Source organism: Eriocheir sinensis, chromosome 38 (assembly GCF_024679095.1).
Source record: "Eriocheir sinensis breed Jianghai 21 chromosome 38, ASM2467909v1, whole genome shotgun sequence".
Lineage (NCBI taxonomy): Eukaryota > Metazoa > Arthropoda > Malacostraca > Decapoda > Varunidae > Eriocheir > Eriocheir sinensis.
The window spans coordinates 6,614,540-6,633,102 of NC_066546.1; the positions used below are offsets into that span (position 1 = coordinate 6,614,540).

General features: G+C 41.0%; 1 protein-coding gene across 3 annotated transcripts in view; it reads left to right on the plus strand.

Annotated features, from left to right (window-relative positions):
- The window catches only part of LOC127008601 (uncharacterized), a 40,566-nt gene that overhangs the window by 11,904 nt on the left and 10,099 nt on the right, over positions 1-18,563 (plus strand). For 2 of the 3 annotated variants that reach the window (XR_007761205.1, XM_050880812.1), the window contains 24 exons: positions 2-175; positions 640-766; positions 1,138-1,251; positions 1,574-1,801; positions 2,394-2,586; positions 3,177-3,292; positions 4,542-4,669; positions 5,159-5,326; positions 5,587-5,766; positions 6,056-6,170; positions 6,527-6,663; positions 7,020-7,209; positions 7,985-8,188; positions 8,570-8,670; positions 9,265-9,420; positions 9,688-9,891; positions 10,146-10,268; positions 10,651-10,766; positions 11,816-11,981; positions 12,745-12,960; positions 13,858-14,062; positions 14,752-14,840; positions 15,607-15,801; positions 16,568-16,703. Coding sequence is in view for 2 of the 3 variants with exons in the window: in XM_050880812.1 (XP_050736769.1) it covers positions 2-175; positions 640-766; positions 1,138-1,251; positions 1,574-1,801; positions 2,394-2,586; positions 3,177-3,292; positions 4,542-4,669; positions 5,159-5,326; positions 5,587-5,766; positions 6,056-6,170; positions 6,527-6,663; positions 7,020-7,209; positions 7,985-8,188; positions 8,570-8,670; positions 9,265-9,420; positions 9,688-9,891; positions 10,146-10,268; positions 10,651-10,766; positions 11,816-11,981; positions 12,745-12,960; positions 13,858-14,062; positions 14,752-14,840; positions 15,607-15,801; positions 16,568-16,703 (3,781 nt within the window). In the remaining variant the exon portion in view is untranslated. Of the gene's footprint in view, position 1; positions 176-639; positions 767-1,137; positions 1,252-1,573; positions 1,802-2,393; positions 2,587-3,176; positions 3,293-4,541; positions 4,670-5,158; positions 5,327-5,586; positions 5,767-6,055; positions 6,171-6,526; positions 6,664-7,019; positions 7,210-7,984; positions 8,189-8,569; positions 8,671-9,264; positions 9,421-9,687; positions 9,892-10,145; positions 10,269-10,650; positions 10,767-11,815; positions 11,982-12,744; positions 12,961-13,857; positions 14,063-14,751; positions 14,841-15,606; positions 16,704-18,563 lie in introns of those variants that run through there. The other variant, XM_050880813.1, reaches the window with a different exon arrangement.

The following is an 18,563-nucleotide window of genomic DNA, read 5'->3' on the forward strand; positions in this document are numbered from 1 at the left end:
GGCCTTCAGCACCGATGGGCGGCAGAACCGAGCAGCTGTGGAGGTGGAGGTGGTGGAGGGGGATCCGCCCACCCTGATGTCTGGCTGCAACCCTCCCTGGTTCTGCAGACAGATTGAAGGCGCCCAGCTGGTGAACCCCGCCAAGCTGATCCTCCAGAGCACCTGTGAAGTCAAGGTGAGGGAATACTGAGGCTTTGATGAAAATAAGAACTGAATGAAGATTTATTTCTCTGTTTTGCTGCAGAATGAGATTTTATGAATATTTAAAATCACAGTACAAGATCACTGCATTCTTGCTGTTAGGTATTGACAAGTAATTAATAAACCTCATGTATGAAACTTAAACTGTTGCTAAATTATGAAAAAAAAACATGAAAACAAAAAAATATATGATAAGAAGAATTGACAAAAGTAGAATTGATAATAAAAGAATGACAGTCCAAAGAATATACTAACATACTCATCCATCATTCAACTCATTCTTTTCTCGGCCACTCCTTCTTTTCTCTTTTATCGGAGCAGTGCCAAGCAAGCTTTTTTTTTCTTGAACTGCCTCCCTTACTGTAAAAAAAAAGTAAAGAGTAACACTTACGACTCAATGCACTGCCACTGTTACCATCTCACCACTTTCCCTTCCAGCCTGGCGAGGAGCGTGTGGGGGAGGACGGCTGCGGAGAGATCCCGCTCCACTACCACTGGCAGGTGTCTGGGGTCCCGCCTGCTGGGGGAGACCCTGAGCCCCTCGACATCTCCGGGGTGGCTGTGGGTAGGTGGTGGAGATGGTACTGTACTTTCTCCTGTGTCTTTGTTCAAAGGAGATAGCTGGAATGAATTTGTTTATTGCTGTGATTTTTCCCAAAGGTTATAATTAGGAGTCACGTAAAGGTATGGTCTGATGTATGAATGAATTTCTTATCATATTGAATTCTTTTTCATCTAGTTTTTACTCTTTAAAATCTGATCACCCTACTACAATGTTTCACAGCTTGTATTACTTGTGAAACACATTATTTCATCTCATGGTATTTAGAATCCCTCCACACTATTTACACCACCAATCATATGCTACCAGTACTAACCCTCCTTCTTTTCCCTAACAACTGGCAATTATTACTGAACTTTACTCTTTTATTTTAGGAGAGAACATGCAAAAGCTCGCCCTCCTTGATGACTTCTGGATCAAATTTGGGACACGGTTCCGAATGTTTGACGTCCAGGTCTCAGCGAGTCGTGCTGGAGAGTCAGGCCAAGGTAGGTCAATGGGTGTTAATGAGATCTTTGTCAGAAAGTTAATGTGTCAAAAATAATGCACAAGCTAGCTAATTCAGAAAAAAAAGGTAACAAGAATATTGATCCGGTTTTCTAGGATAAACTATGAAATAAAATTGTGCCTCACCAAAAAGTAATCAGTCCTATGTGATTCTATGACCAAAGTACGAGTATGTTGCCTTAGCCATAATAAGCGAGTAAAATCACATGGACCTTCTTTGGTGTCTAGTTGCCTTCACCTGACTTCAAAAAAGAATAAAATTGAACTTCAACTAAAGAATCCCCCCAAAACTTTCTCTTCAAGGTCTGGCGCTGCAGCGAATCCAAATCAACGAGGCACCAAGAGGAGGCTTCTGTACTGCTAGGATCAAGGAGGAGGAGGAAGAAGAGGAGGAGGAGCAGGAAGGGTTAGAGGAGAGTAGCCAAGACGTCCCCACGCTGGCCGTCACTGCACTCGTTGAGGCTGTCTTCTGCAACTGTACCGGCTGGCAGGACCCTGAAGGCCTGGAGATTGCCAAGTATTCCTTCTTTGGTGAGCAGGTCAAGGTGTTTAATGCTTTTACACTGTATCGCCACAGTCAATACTTGGGGAATTGTGAAAACTAAAGATAATGGAAAAAAGAAAAAAGGTTACTGTCTAATCTGTCCACCCTATCTGAAACTAGTGAATACAAGACAGTGTTGAACAGATCTGTATTGCCATTCCTATAATTCAATCTATTCAGGTCATGTTTAAAATTCATAAGAGAACCATCATTTTTTAAAAGAATAAGTCATGAAATTCACACAAATATATAGTCTTTTCATTTACTATTTTTGCAGTGATAAATGACAAACTCAACAGTCATGAGATACTGCCACACATATTATTGTTATTATTATTATTATTATTATTATTAGTAGTAGTAGTAGTAGTAGCAGTAGTAGTAATAGTAATAGTAGTAGTAGTTATAATAGTAGTACATAGTAGTAGTAGTAGTAGTAGTAGTAGTAGTAGTAGTAGTAGTAGTTGTAGTAGTAGTAGTAGTAGTACACAGTAGTAATAGTAAGTCCATTCATTTACTATTTTTGCAGTGGTAGAAGACAGATTCAAAGTTTACGAAATATTGGCTTTTTTTCTGCAGTTGTGGATGACATCGGCACCAAAATGATCTTAGCCTTTGGATCACGAAACACTGGCCGGGTAGTGCTGCCCTTCGCCAACCTCACCCTGTGGGCCGGCGTCAGCGACTCAATGGGCGCAGAAACACTCTTCCACATGGCCAACATTGAGCCCCAACTCCCCACCAAGAGCGCCTTTGAGCAGTACATGGCAAGGTGGGGGACTCGACACAAATCACTCTTGATCTTTAGACTATTCTTTTCAGCCAACACCAGAGGACCAGAAGACTAATAAACAGAGCTAAGAATATTTGTGTATGATATATGATGAAAAAGAATGAAGCCTACACCAGAACCTGAGAGCTTATACAAGTCCAGGAACATGTTATTTTTGGATGATATATGATGAAAATAATTTAAATGAAGCAATAATGTCAGGAGTGAAGGAGGAACAAAACTGGTTGGAGTGAAAATTATAAAAACCTAGACTGACCTCTCTTTTTTTATTATTTTTTTACAACAAAGGAGACAGCTCAAGGGCACACAAAAAAGGAAACAATAATAAAAATAAAAAAAGGCCTGCTAATCTCTTAGGCCACTCATCTCATCTCTAATTTCTTTTATAGGAGCAATAATTTGTGGGCTTTTTTTATTTATCTATTTTTGCCCTCAAGTTCCTTCCTGTACTGTACAACTTCAGGGGTAAAACCTCACAAACTTCCTTAACATGACTGCACAACCCACAACTACACAGCATAACCTTGTCAACAACCACCCTCATAACCCTCAGACCTTCCACATTACAGGGACGAGCTTGCCAAGGCCCAGAGTGTGGTGGACCAGACCAAGGTGGACATGCTTCTTCGGGCAGAAAACTCCCTCAAGGGCATCACACTTCCACTCTATGACTACGAGGAAATAGGTGCTACTTCTAGGTCCTATGACTGATTTGCCTGTCTATATGTATTTCTGATGCTCTGCTCTTTTCATTTCCTCTATGTATTCTCCTCAAAAGTTTACCATGTTCAACCTGGTAGCAGCAGGGATCGTTTCTTAATGGTCCCTCTAAGCGAGAAAAATGGGAAAAAATCATCACTCACACAAACCATTTCATAATATATATCAAAGCATTTGTGATCAGTTTATGTATCATCTATTTTGGGGGTGGCCAAACTGGTACAAATTCAGCCCGTCAGTGGCTTAAAACTACCACATGCTGTCCTGAAGACCACCCATCAACCCGGACTGCTAGAGGAAGCCGTCCAAAGAAATCAAGAAACGAGGGGGGGGCATGAGCCAATGCAATGCAGATGGCGCATAAACAACTCGCCTCTTGCCGCCAGGCTGCTGGACCAGCCATCCCACCCCACCCCAAAGAAGAAGAAGCCCCATCAGGCCATCCCCACCCAGAAGACTACGCAAAAAAATAACAGGGCAAAAAATAAAAAAAATAAAATAAATAAATAAAAAAAAAAAATCTATTTTTGGGGGTTTATATCATGGCACAAATTTGGCCCGTCGCTGCTACCGGGTTAAATATTTCTGTATCTTTCTATCTTTATCTTTCCATCAATGTCTGTCTATATATCTTATTCTGTCTGTATATCTCTTTCCATTCTCTCTAAATGTTCTCTTCAAGGGTTTACATGTTTAAAAATTCTTTCGCATCTACACATCCATCTATTTATGTCTTTGTCTATATATATCTGTATCTATCTAGTACATTTATTTCTCCATATATCTTATTCTGTCTGTATATCTCTTCCCATTCTCTCTAAATATTCTCTTCAAGGGTTTACCATGTTTAAAAATTCCTTCCCATCTACACATCCATCTATTTATGTCTTTGTCTATATATATCTGTATTTATCTAGTACGTTTACTTGTCCATATATCTGATGCCTTGCTTTTCTCATTCCCTAATTCCTTCCCATCTCTAGCCCTTCATCCTCCCATTCTTTGAATTTACTTTCTACGAGATCATCCCAACTAATGACAAGTGTATGAATAGCTAAGTCAGAATTATGCATGATGATTCTGCTTATTGGCCATGCAGAATAATATAATTTCTTTATGTCAATACTTACTTGGAAGATGACGTTTGCTTGAGCTTCTTTCCAGCAAACTCTTCAATTAAAGCTCTCACACTCCTCTCCATTGTCTATTAACAGAAGCCATGAAGGAGGAGGAGCAGGAGGCAGCAGATGATGAGGAAGATGAAAAAGCAGCTGCCAAGAACAAAGACATGTTGGGGAGTGTAGATAAGTTTTCAACCACCTCTATGGACGAAGTTATTCAGGTATGCATTACAGGAAAGAGTGTGTGTTTTAGTGAATGTGTGTGTGGATTGTTTTTACAGTAAAGGAAGAAGCCCAAGGGCAAAAAGAATTAAACAAAAAATCCTGCATGAAAACAAAAAAAAACTTCACAAACACAAAAAAGCCTGTGTGTGCATGCATATGTGTGTGTGTGTGTGTGTGTGTGTGTGTGTGTGTGTGTGTGTGTGTGTGTGTGTGCAAGAAAATGGTGTCAGTCATTAACCCGGTAGCAGTGACGGGCCACATTTGTGGCTTTACTGTGTACCAGCGACGGGCCAGATTTTTGGCTTGACATAAACCACTCAAAACAGAGGATGCACCAACTGATCACAAGTGCATTATTATATATTATATAATGATTTGCGTGAGTGATGATTTTTTCTCATTAATTCACTTAGAGGAGCCTTTAAGAAACATGATCCCCGCTGCTGTCGGGTTAATGCCTTTCTACTATTTTATGCCCCCAAAAGGTAAACAACATCTTGGGTTCCATTGCCGACCCTCTCCCGGATGAGATGCAGGGTGCAGCAGTGGATGTCCTTGTGGCCATCTCAGGACGGGCGGACAAGGAGGCGCCCCTGTCCCAGCAGAAGGACTTCGTGGCGGGTGCGCTGGCCACCACTGTGGGGCTCATGAAGGTGGGGGACGGGGAAGAGATAAATTACTGTCTCAAGTAAATATAGATCATGATTATATAAATAGTTCAAAATGGACAATGAGCTCCACCCATTTTCTTCAGAGGATAAGACCAAATGCAATAAGCTATAAACAATGTTATGCAAATATTCTCATTGATCTTAGATTCTTTACAATTAATTAGAATCTATTTCCTTCAGCATATAAAATGCTAGCCTGTCCAGGACACACACTTATAGTATATGTGTATCTTTACCTTCAGGGCGTCAATAAAAAGGCAAAAAGGTCCAATGCAACTGATGTCGATTACCCGGAGAAGGCAATGAAGGCACTGAAGAGGGCAAAGAGGACGGCATCCCTCAACGATACTCTTTATGACGAGATGGAGGAGGAAGACTACTCCTACCAACCCTCACTGGAGGACCAGGAGGCTAATGAACAGGTTGGGAACTGAATTTTTGTAAGACATGAAAGAAAAAGCAATTTACCATAGAGGAGGAACCAAGAGTTTGAGTGAAGAAGGTAGAGATGGAGATAACTTCAGGAGTAAAACACTATTGTAAAGGAGGGAGAACATACATAAGAACCTTGATAAAGAAATATCTGTAGTTATCCATCCCCACTAACTTTCTGAACAATATAAAAGAATTTCTGAAATATCATCCAAGGCCAATTTCCTGAAAAAAAAATGATGACCCAATAACCTTCACTGCTCATCCTTTTTTGTGAAGGTGTCGAAGATGCTGAATGTGGTGGGGGCTACTCAAGGGGCCCTCATATCCGCAGCCGTGGTGGGGGAGGAGCCCTCACGGATTGATGCTGGGGAGGACGTGAACATGGCTGTCGGTAAGGAAAGCTTTTCCATAAAAGCCGCAACCTTCACAGAAGAACATCAACTACCATTTTCCAAAAAGATTTTGTCCTCATCTGGCCTAAAAAGAGTAAAAATCAAATAGGAAACATTGAAAATATTCCAATCTGCATATTCTTTGTCAGTGAAACTTCATTAACTTTAAGGAATATCCACAGTTTGCAATTTTACTTCAAATACAGTATATACATGCATGTAGGCAGGAACCAAGATTTTATGAAGAAATACTGAAGATGGCACTACTAATACAGACTACCTACCTTTGTATAGCATGATATATTGAATGGAAGAATCATAAAACCTCTCTGTCTCTGTCTCTCTCTCTCTCCAGGTTTCTTTGACGCAGCTGAGTTGCAGGGCCGGGCAGTGGAGGTGGGTGGGGCTGTGTATGTGTTCCCCAGTTACTGCGCCGTGCTGGGGGAGCCGGACGACTGCCTCACCAACAAGACCATCACTATTGGGGTGCAGGTGAGAGAGACTCCTAGAAAAAGAAAAAAAATCATCAGGACAGTAAGAGATAAGTAAAAGAGAGAAATGAAGAGCCATGAAAAGGAAAACAAGAATGGGAAAGTAATCAGATTGAGTAAACATTTAAATTGTCCAAAATGATATCAAAGCACATTACTCATAGAGGCATTATTATCATTATTTTACAGTAAAGAAAGCAGCTCAAGGGTAAAACAAACAAACAAAAAAAAGTCTGCAAACAAAAAAAGCCACAAGCAAAAACAGTCACTAGCAAACACAAAAAAAGACCCCTAACAAAAGAATAAATAAAGCCATTTAAATTTATGTGCAACCGTCTAACTGCAACCACCCATCAGATGACCAAGTGGAAGGGCGCTGTGCATGGCTACGGGGGAGGCCGGGAGCAGCTCAGCGATGACTCAGCCACGGTGCAGCTCTCCCTGGTGGACGCTGACTCTCGGCCCATCCCCGTCAACAACTCCCTCGAGGACTTCATCATGTACATCCCCAGAGCTGCGGACGCCGTGGCTGAGCCGGATCTCGTAGGTGCGGACACATACCCAGAAGCTAAGGACAGAACTTAGAATAATTAACAGTAAACCTTTTGTATGTTCAAGTTATGTAGTTAATGTTAAATTCTATACATTCTCACATTTAGTTCCAAGGTAGTTTCACAAAAAGTTTCTTAGTATAATTGATGGCAGTGAATCTTTTGTATGTTCAGTTCTCTTACGATGAGACAATATTCAGTGATTTACGTAGTTAATATTAAATTCTACATTCTCACATTTCGTTCCAAAATAGTTTCTCAAAAAGTTTCTTCCTATAATAATTAACAACAGTGAATCTTTGGTATGTTTGATTCTCCAATGATGAGAATTTTCAGTGAGTTATGTTAATGTTATATTCTATTTATTCTCACACTTAGTTCTAGAGTAATGTCTCAATATTTGCAGGATCCTAAATTCTGTATGCAATCATTACCCTCTGACCCTCTGTTTTTTAATTCTTTTACCATACACTATTTGCAGCAGTGCCAGTGGGCTTTTTTTATTCCTTTTTTTCTCTTTTTGCCCTCGAGCTGCCTCTTTTCCTGTAAAAAATAAATCTACTTGACATCCTATTCCTCAACTTTATTAGCTTTAGTTACATAACTCTTAGACTTGTAATGGTTAGGTAGTGCTTGTTTCCCAAAATAGTTTATTCTTATTTACTCCTATGCAAAACTTTTATCTCCATACACTTATCAGATAACGTTTTGACACTTTGTTCCATTTCCTTAGATCCACCTGATAACCTTTTGGCACTCTCCTGTTTCTAGAGCCCAAGGTGTCTGACATCATGGCCCTGAGTCTCCACAGTATATATGTCCCGGCCCCTCGTGTGGCGGTGACGGTGCTGGTGAGGCCGGAGAACGAGACAGAAGGTGATGACTGGGTGCTGGCCTGGTCACCCTCCTCCCTCAACACCTCTTTTAATGACACTGAGAATCTCATCTATTTGACCAACCTCACCTACCACCCAGGTATAACTAAAGTGACTTAGTGGACCATATAATTACTACAACACTCATTCAGCAAGTGAGTTACTTGTTATGGCACAGCAATGAGTTCCATTGCCTTCTTGAATATGGACTGTGGAGTTTATATGCCAAGCTTTAACATACTTCCACTAACTCATCTCTACTTTCTTTTATAGGAGTAGTGCTAGCGGGCTTTTTTGTCTTCATTTATTTGCGCCCTTGAGCTGCTTTCCTTATTAAAAAAAAAAAAAAAGATTGAGATTTGTATGTTTTATGTGAATAAGTCATCAAGCAACAAGGAATGGCATGTGTAGAACAGGGAAAGCATTGTAACAAGACTTATCAAATGACACAAAAATACAGGCTAACATTTCTTTCCCACAGACACTGGTTTCTACGAGCTGTTCCTTGACTCCGACACAATTGGCGACGTGACCGGCACCTACACTGTGGGGCTCGGACGCTACAACCGCACTCTGGCCGTGGTGGGTTTCATAACTGGGCTTTTGCTTCTTTATCTATTCACCTATTGAGTGATTTTTATTTAGAATGAATTTAATTTCATATCCTGATACCTCAACTTGTGGGACACCCTGTATATCATTTCACATATCTATTGAGTTTGTAGTAATGATAAATTTCTATAAAACTTCTAACTATTGAATCCCTAACGTTTGAAGAAATTCCATTCAAGTATATATAAACCTAATAATACCATTCAATAACTGTTTTATTAATCCTTAGGGAAATAGAAGTCTAGTGTACTGAATGATAAGAAATAAGCTTTGGTGCCAAGGTATAAGGAAATTGAATTCTAGTGTGTTTTAACTTAACCCGGTAGCAGCGACGGGCCAAATTTGTGGCTTTACCGTGTAGCAGCGACGGGCCAAATTTTTGCCATGATATAAACCCCGCAAAATAGATGATGCATTAACTGATCACAAATGCATTGATATATATTATGAAATGGTTTGCGTGAGTGATGATTTTTTCTCATTAATTCGCTTAGAGGGGCCTTTAAGAAACATGATCCCTGCAGCTACCAGGTTAAAGGAACTAAAAGAAGTGTTTCCTTGCAGCCCCAGGAACACCCTTGCTTTGAGGACCCGCCCCCCGACACCTACCTCCTCAGCTACCACTCAAACTTCACCTCCCGCTACTACTACAGCACCTACATCTCATCCTGCCTCTTCTTTGATAACGAGCGCCTGACGTGGAGCAGCGATGGATGCTCGGTGGGTGAAAAGTGCTGGCAAAGTACCACAGTGAAGAAAGCAAACCTATACCCATTTTCTATTAAGATTTCAGTAGATGTATTGAGATGATTCACTTTTTCTTATTGTTATGGAGTGGTGATGGATGCTCAGTGGATGAAAAGCATTAACAAAGTACCACAGTGAATAAGGGAAATATGTATCCCTTCTCAATCAAGATTTCCACAGATGTAATGAGGCAATACGCTTTTCTTGTCGTTTTACCTCTAAATTCTCTCAATCTTACAGGTCAAAGGCGCCAACACCTCCGTCACAATCTGCGGCTGCAATCACCTCACTTCCTTCGGCTCTGGGTTCTTTGTCGGCCCCAACACTATCGACTTTTCCTACGTCTTTGCCAATGCTGGATTTGTTGACAACCTGACAATTTACCTCACCCTCATCATCACTCTGGGCCTGTACTTTGCTGGCCTTATTTATGCCAGAATAATGGTGAGTAACTTGTTTAAAAGGCGTCAAGAAATCCCAGAAAATATGATGGATTGAGTATAGTTATAACTTTTTGGGGGTCACTTCAATAAATCTTAAAATGGGGCAAAGCTCAATTGACTCCTGGGATAACTTCTAGCGAATGATTATATATATTTAGATGGTGTTTTACAGAGTAGGCATCCTCAGCTATGGATATGAGTGACTTTTCTCTGCCTGGTCTGTGTTGTCTTCTCTCCATCCTGACCCTCTTACAGGACAAGAAAGACGTGGAGAAGGTTGGTGCGACGCCTCTGAGTGACAACAGCCCCAATGACCACTACCTCTACGTCCTCATCGTCCACACCGGCCAGCTGCCCAACTCTGGCACTGAGTCAAAGGTTGGTCACACCACTTATGGAAGGTAGAAGCAGGAATAACGTATGAGCTTTTCAAAACACAGGCAATTCAGACCAGGCCTTGAACTTCAACTTCGATGAGACATTTCTAAGCAACATGACGATTGGTGTGCTGAAGAGGATCAGTAAGTTGAAGAGGATTTGGTAAAATTGGACACTGGAGAGGCTGAGGCAGAGGACAGAAATAGTTGGAAGTATATCACTGGCTGTCTAACCTCATTAGAAATTATGGGAAAACGTAACATTAAACAGATGATGATGACAACCAAGAAAAGTTAGAGATGTCAAAGTAAAAGGTAATTGTTAGTCTGCAATAACATGCAAGACCAGGATTCAAAAGGTCTTGTCTGCTTTCCACCAACAGGTTCAGTTCTTGATAGCCGGGGACTGGGATGAAACAGAAGTAAGAACTCTGACTGATGAGAAGCGTCCACTGCTGAAGAGAGGAGGTGCAGACCACTTTGTGATGGCCACAGAGAAGTGAGTGTAATCACAAAAGCTTCCTCAGCACATTATACATTAGCCTTCAGTCTCATAACGTAGAAACTAGTAGAGGTAGACCATATTTGGATAGATGAACACAGAAAATGAATATTAACTTAGAGGGGATTCAAGTTACTGGAGCTTGGCAATGTTGGAAGGAAACACTTGGTAAGGATGACAAAATGAAAGACTATGAATCATTCTAGTTATGCTCACAAGTGGATGCTAGAGGTAGACCATACTGGAATGGATGAACAAAATAAAAGGAAAGTTGATGTAAAGGGGTATCAGATTACTGGAGTTTTGCAATGTTGGAAAGAAACACTTGCTAAAGATGACAAAATTAACCCGGTAGCAGCAATGGCCCAAATTTGTGGCTTTACCATGTAACAGTGACGGGCCAAATTTGTGGCTTTACCATGTAACAGTGACGGGCCAAATTTGTGGCTTTACCATGTAACAGTGACGGGCCAAATTTGTGCCATGATATAAACCCCCAAAATAGATGATGCATAAACTGATCACAAATGCTTTGATATATATTATGAAATGGTTTGTGTGAGTGATGATTTTTTCTCATATTTCTCGCTTGGAGGGACCATTCAGAAACATGATCCCTGCTGCTACCGGGTGAAAGACTATGAATCACTCTAGTTATACCTACAAGTGGACGCTAGAGGAACATTAACTAAGAGGGGATCCAAATTACCAGAGCTTTGCAATGGTGGAAACACTTGGTAAAGATGACTAAATTAAAGACAAAAATCAAACTCCCAGAAACGTCATAAATCTACCCCTGAAAATGCCCAAAATTCCAACCAAAGCCACCAAATGTGTGCTTGGGACAAAAAATGTTTAAAAAATGACCCTAAACACCATTCTAGTTTTACCCACAAGTGTCAAAAAATGTCTGGAATGAAAGGATCACTGACATGGCTAGACAGATAAGTAGAACAATTAAAGAAAAAGAAGTGCATGCAACCTGTCACCTATACCCTTCCTGACTAAACTATTGTACCCTCCCCTCCCCTCTACCATCCCCTCAGACCACTCGGACCCCTGCAGTACCTTCGCATCTGGCACGACAACAGCGGCAAGGGGAAGAAAGCCTCATGGTTCTTCTCCTACATGGTGGTGCGAGACATCCAGACGGGTGAAGAGTTCCAGTTCATCAACAACGGGTGGCTGGCGGTTGAGGAAGGTGACGGCCAGGTAGGTGGATGTCTGGAAGGTTGAGGTAATAGTGAACAGGAGAATATGGTGAGTGAAGAAGAATAAAAAGAGGGAGAACAATATGATAAAAGGGTGTCTCCAAAAAGTTGAGGAAGAGGTGAGTAGAAGTATATGGTGATGGTTTTATTAGTATGGGCAGGTAGGTGTGTGGGTGTGTCTGAAAGGAAAGGAAAAGGGTGGATAAGAATATATGCTGATAGGAGTAACATTTAATTTGTTGTAGTCATCTTGCGGGTGGCTAATACTTACATTCTGTGTTGTATTTTGGTCTGAGTGCAGTGCAGTGACTAAAAGATTCCAGAAAATTAAAAAAAACTTCAATATAATAATGTATCAAACCTTTATCATATCGTTAAACTCAATGAAAAGTTAATCAATCTATCCTTACCTATCCCACCAAATAAACCTTTACCAAATCGTCAAACTCAAAGAAAAGTCAATTAATCTATCTTGACCTGACCCATCTTTCTCAGTGAATGAACCTTACCATATCATTAAACTCAGAGTCAATTAGGTAATCTATCCTTATCTGTCCCAACTGTCCAGTGAATAAACCTTACCAAATCATCAAACTCACCAAAAAAGTCAATTAACCTATCCGACTATTTATGTAAATCACCTGACCCACTTGTCCCATCAAATGAACCCTTACCAAACCATCAAACTCAAAGAAAAGTCACTCAACACATCTGAATATCTATGTAAATCACTTGACTCACGTACCTGTGTCCATGGTGTTCAGGTCGACAGGTTGGTGGCCGTGGCAGGCGAGGAGCAGCTGAAGGACTACTCTCACGTGTTTGGCAAGACGGTGGAGAAGAACTTTGCCGATGACCACCTTTGGTTCAGCATCTTCCTCCGGCCGCCTCGCTCCAGGTTCACGAGGGTTCAGAGGCTCTCGGCTTGCATGGCTCTCCTCTACCTCTCCATGCTGGCCAACGCTATGTTCTACGAGAAGGTAAGATATTCAAGCATTTGTGCCTGTTGTAAACCCCCCATAGCTAATGTAAGTTATCTGAAGGAACACAATGCTTAAGGTGAAAAATGGTAGGTATTGCTCCTCTCTCACACTCTTTCCTATGGCTATCCTCTACCTCTCCATGCTGGCCAATGCTATGTTCTATGAGGTGAGAGATATCCAGCCATTTGTGCCTTTTGTAAACCCCAAAGACACGTAAACTATCTGAGGGAATGATAAAGTATGAGATATCCAACCATTTGTGCCTTTTGTAAACACTAAAGAAAGGTCAACTAGGTGAAGGGGCGAGAAAGTAAGAGATATCCAACCATAGGCTACATATGTGTGCCTTCTGTAAACCCTGAAGAAAAGTTAATTATCACAAGAAACACATGGCTTGCAAGCAAACAATGGTAGGCCTACTGGTACGTGCTCTTTCACAGTTGTTTTGGTCTCTACACTTTTCTATGGTTTTCCAGGAGTGTTAATTGTTGGTAAAATAGATACGTGTGACAATTAAGAGAAGAGCAGTTGATTAAGCAGGAAATGAGATATCACCGTGTTAACAAAACCACTCTTAATCACTATCTGAAAGAACACGAAACTGCTGCTCTCCCATAGGCTTCAGCATCGTCTATGGAAGTAATTGTCTTCATACAAAGGGAACAATACTGCTTAGGTTACCCATCTACATATTCGTTAATCTCAGTTCTTTCATCGTCTATGGAAGTAATTGTCTTCATACAAAGGGAACAATACTGCTTAGGTTACCCATCAACATATTCGTTAATCTCAGTTCTTTCATCGTCTATGGAAATAATAGTCTTCATACAAAGGGAACAATACTGCTTAGGTTACCCATCTTCCTCTGCTTCAGTTCTTCGGTTCGTGCTTCAGATACCCGACGAACCAGGCAGCGGCGGCCTCAGACTCGGCCCCGTCAGCGTGTCTCCTCAAGCCCTCGGCATCGGCTTCATCAGCAACCTCATCGTCTTCCCTCCCTCCTTCTGCATCGTCTTCTTCTTCAGGAAATCCCGCCCGAGGAGACCTAAGGAGTCGAGGCTGAAGGTGGCGTTGAGGGCACAGAGCGAGGAAATGTCAGGTTTGGTTCACTGTTTTGTTTACCTTCTTCTTCTTCCTCCTCCTCTTCTTTTTTTTTTCCCCTTCTCTTCTTTTTTTTCCTCTTCTTCCGCTTCTTCTTCTTCTTCTTCTTCTTCCTCTTCTTGTTCTTCTTCCTTCTCTTTTTCTTGTTTTTTTCTTCCTCTTCTTCTTTTTCTTCTTTTTCCTCCTCCTCCTCCTGTTCTTTTCTTCTTCTTCATCATCTTCTTGTTCTTGTTCCAGTTCTTCTTCTTCTTCTTCTTCTTCCTCCTCCTCTTCTACTTCTTTTTCCTCTTCTACTTCTTCTTGTTCTTTTTCGCTCTGTATCGCTTCTTCGGTCCTCCTTGACTCTTCACTAAGCACTGAGCTCTTTTTTTCTCCATACTCTAATTTTTTGCAGTCTTTTACTTTTATATTTTCGTCTCCTTTGTTTCCTTCACTTTTAGTCTCCTGTTGGTCTTGTCGCATTTCCCTTTTTCGCCCTCTTATTCGTTTTCTACTATTGCCTTTGCCTCGTTCTTTTTATTTTTTCTTCACTGCTACCAACCTTTTGCAGACTCTTTATGTTTTTATGTTCTATGTTCTTTTCCCTAACAATGCTCTCTCTCTCTCTCTCTCTCTCTCTCTCTCTCTCTCTCTCTCTCTCTCTCTCTCTCTCTCTCTCTCTCTTAGCAGGTAATATCTCCCCTCCAGGTCGTGATGGCAGTGAGGGCAGGAGTCCACCGCCACCAGAGGAAGGGGACACCGAGAAGGCGAAGGGCGGACCCAAAATTACTCCTGCGGTAATATAGGCTACTATCATTTCTTATAAAGATTGCTGCAGTTGTTATCAACGCTTATTTTCTTGATATGATGGGAAAATAATCATGTATTACATTTTACTATGAGATGAAAGCTTGCAGTAGAAAAAAAGGAATAACGTATCCAGTTGCAAGATTGATCCATGCACCAATTTTTTTTCCGCTATAGCCAACTCATTTAGCGTTTCTGACACGAGATTATGAGAGCTTATACACCAAATTAAACAAACGTTTAAACAAACAAACAATCAAAAGCCTAAATAAATAATATTAACATCTCCGTTAGCATAGTGGTTAGTTAAAACTTTGCGCTGCCAGGTTCCGGTTTGGCAGGTGGAGGTTCGAGCTCCGCTCAGGCCGGAATATTTCCGCTGAGGAGTGACTTCTGTCTCCCCTTGGACAAAGGGGCTGAGGTGTGTGGTGTGTGAAGGTCCCGGCAGTACACAGAAATCGACTATAATGAGTTTGCTCCAATCAGGGTGGCGATGACGAGTCCAGCTCGTGATTAGGCAGTGGTGAATTAAAAAAAAAAAATACTACCTCATCTCACCACTCCTAATCTTTGCTCTGAAAATTCTGACACCTCTCAAGCACATAAACAAACCAAAGCACAAATGAATAACAACAATATAACCTCTCACCACACCTGTTCTTCACTCAGTTAATCCTGACACCTCACCTTGCCTAACCACGGTCGAGAGGGTGACAAGCTAAAAACACTACCATCACATGTACCCACTTCGTTCAGAGGCGGCCGAAGAAGCTGTCCCTGCCCTGGTGGTGCGTGGTGGTGGCCTGGGTGCTGTGCCTCATCAGCATCTCCGTGGCCGTCTTCTTCCTCTGGGCTTACGGCGTGCAGTTCGGCAACGAGAAGGCGACCAAGTGGCTGACGGCTCTCCTGTCCTCGATCTTCTCTTCTATTCTCTTCACGCAGCCCATCAAGGTATGTGGACAATGGGTCTCTAGATTTACTGCCACCATCTGTCTGTCTGTCTAACTGTCTATCTATTTATCTATCTATACCTACCTATCTATCTCCCTATCTATGTTTGTCATTTCTTTCTACTTGATAATTTCCGACTAAACATTTGAATCTTAAAACTTATTTCTCTTCTTCACCAAACTTGGAAATAAATGGTTAACTGAGTGTGTGTGTGTGTGTGTGTGTGTGTGTGTGTGTGTGTGTGTGTGTGTGTGTGTGTGTGTGTGTGTGTGTGTGTGTGTGTGTGTGTGTGTTTACCTCCGAATAACCCATCTGAGCACCTAACTTCTTTTTTTTTCTTCTTTATGTAATTCGAGTATGGATGTGTGTTTGTTCAAGTATATAAATAAGACTTCTCACACAAAGCTAATTTCCACCATTTTCTTCGTTCCATCCATCGAGGTAGGTACTCCAACTCACCAATACGTCAATCTACATAACATAACTAATCTGCAAACATTAATCAAAGCATCAGAGCAAATCATTCACCCGCTCAGTATGGCATCCCACCCCGCCCCTCCCTCCCGGCAGCTCCTCACATCCTTCCACAGAAACTCCATCCATAGCTCGGTTCTGGGAAAGTGGCGGTAATTAATCCAGCCCGGGGAACAATGAGGCTTTAATTTATTGTGTCCTGCAGATAATTAAACCTTTCATGGCGCCTTAATTGGATAGGGACCGTCCTAATGCATCCGCGGTTGTTTTGTGTCGCTCGCCTCGCCCGCAGATCTACCTGATGGCCATGGTACTGTCGTGGATTTTCAAGAGGCCGCTGGACGAGTTCGAGGACTACGACGACGACGAGGAGGAGTTTGACCTTGAGAGTGACGAGGAGCTGCTGCACGCCCCCCCGACTTCGCAAGGTTGGTATTCCTGTTGGTTTTTCTTTTTCTTTTTCTTCTTTTTTTTTTCTTCTTCTTCTTCTTCTTCTTAATATTATTATTATTACTATTATTGTTCTTTTTCTTCTTCGTTTTCTTTTTCTTCTTCTTCTTCTTCTTCTTCTTCTTTTTCCTTTTCTTTTCTTTTTTATCCTCATCTTTTTTTGTGCTTCTTTTTCTTCTTGTTCTTGTTCTTCTTCTTCTTCTTCTTCTTCTTCTTCTTCTTCTTCTTCTTCTTCTTTTTCTTCTTTTTCTTTTTCTTTTTCCTTTTCTTTTCTTCTTCTTTATCCTCATCTTTTTTTGTGCTTCTTTTTCTTCTTGTTCTTTTTCTTCTTCTTCTTCTTCTTCTTCTTCTTCTTCTTCTTCTTTTTCTTCTTCTTTTCCCTTTCTTCTTCTTTATCCTCATCTTTTTTTGTGCTTCTTCTTCTACTTCTTCTTCTTCATCATATATCTTGGTGAAAAGGTTGATCAGTCTCTTCTGTTTTACTCTTCATTATCCTCTCTTTTGACCATCCTCCTCATGCAAGAAGTCCCATATGTTTCTTTTCATCTCCTAGACTCTGATCATCTCTAACACGAGAATAAATCCGTATCCAATGTTGTTTTCAGTGTTGTTTTTCTTCGTATCTGTTGCAAAGTTGATCAGTGTCTTCTGTTTTGCCTTTTTATTTTATCCCCACTCTTTTGACCTAATGTGAGTAATCCCAATGTTTCTCTCTTGTTTTATCTCCCAGACCCTGATCATTACTAATACGAGAATAATTCAGTATTTTCGTTATGTTTTCTTTCGTTCTTAACTCTTTTCACGGTCTACTGTGCGCCTGTCCAATACGGTTTAACTTAATCTTTTTCCCTCCTTCCTTTACCGTCTAACCTTCCCTCTTATCTCATTTCCTCTCCTTTCCTCTCCCTCTCTTCTCCTCCCTTCAGTGTTACCTCTTCACAATTTTGACCATCCAACTGTTATATATTTACACGTCTAATGCAATATATCAATTCCCTCATTACCAGTTGGATAAATGCATCTGTAAGTCGCTTTCTACTTTCTTGGATTCATTAATTAACGATACTCTGGGATGACTGTCTTTCTTTACTCTTTCCCTTTCACCGCCAATCTGTAGCCAGGGCCTTGTCTCTAGCTTACTATAACGTTCGAGCTAGCAGGGCAGTGGGTCACCTCATACACATATACTTTTCATCAACGTTATATTATATTTCCTTTTTATCAGAGGCAAAAGTGAGGAAATAACAGTTTTTCTTTCCTCTTTCCCCTTCACGTCTGTCTATAACATAACGTTCAAGCCAGCAGGGCAGTGGGTCACATAACACATACTTTTAATCAACGTTATATATATTTTCCTCCTTTTTATCAGAAGCAAAAGTGAGGAAATAACAGTTTTTCTTTCCTCTTTCCCCTTCACGTAAATCCGTAACATAACGTTCAAGGCAGCAGGGCAGTGGGTCACGTAACACATACTTTTAATCAACGTTATATATATTTTCCTCCTTTTTATCAGAAGTAAAGGTGAGGAAATTACAGTTTTTCTTTCCTCTTTCCCTTTCACGTCTGTCTATAACATAACGTTCAAGCCAGCAGGGCAGTGGGTCACATAACACATACTTTTAATCAACGTTATATATATTTTCCTCCTTTTTATCAGAAGTAAAGGTGAGGAAATTACATGGGCAGATTTTCCAGTGTCATTGAATGTTTTAGCGTCAATCAGTGCTTACCTGGCACCCGTTGATTAAGTGCGGCAGGTAATATCCTTTATAAGTCCGATTTCATGATATCATTTAGCGGAGCGCTGCATTTCACAGGGACAGAATTGAAATGGAGCG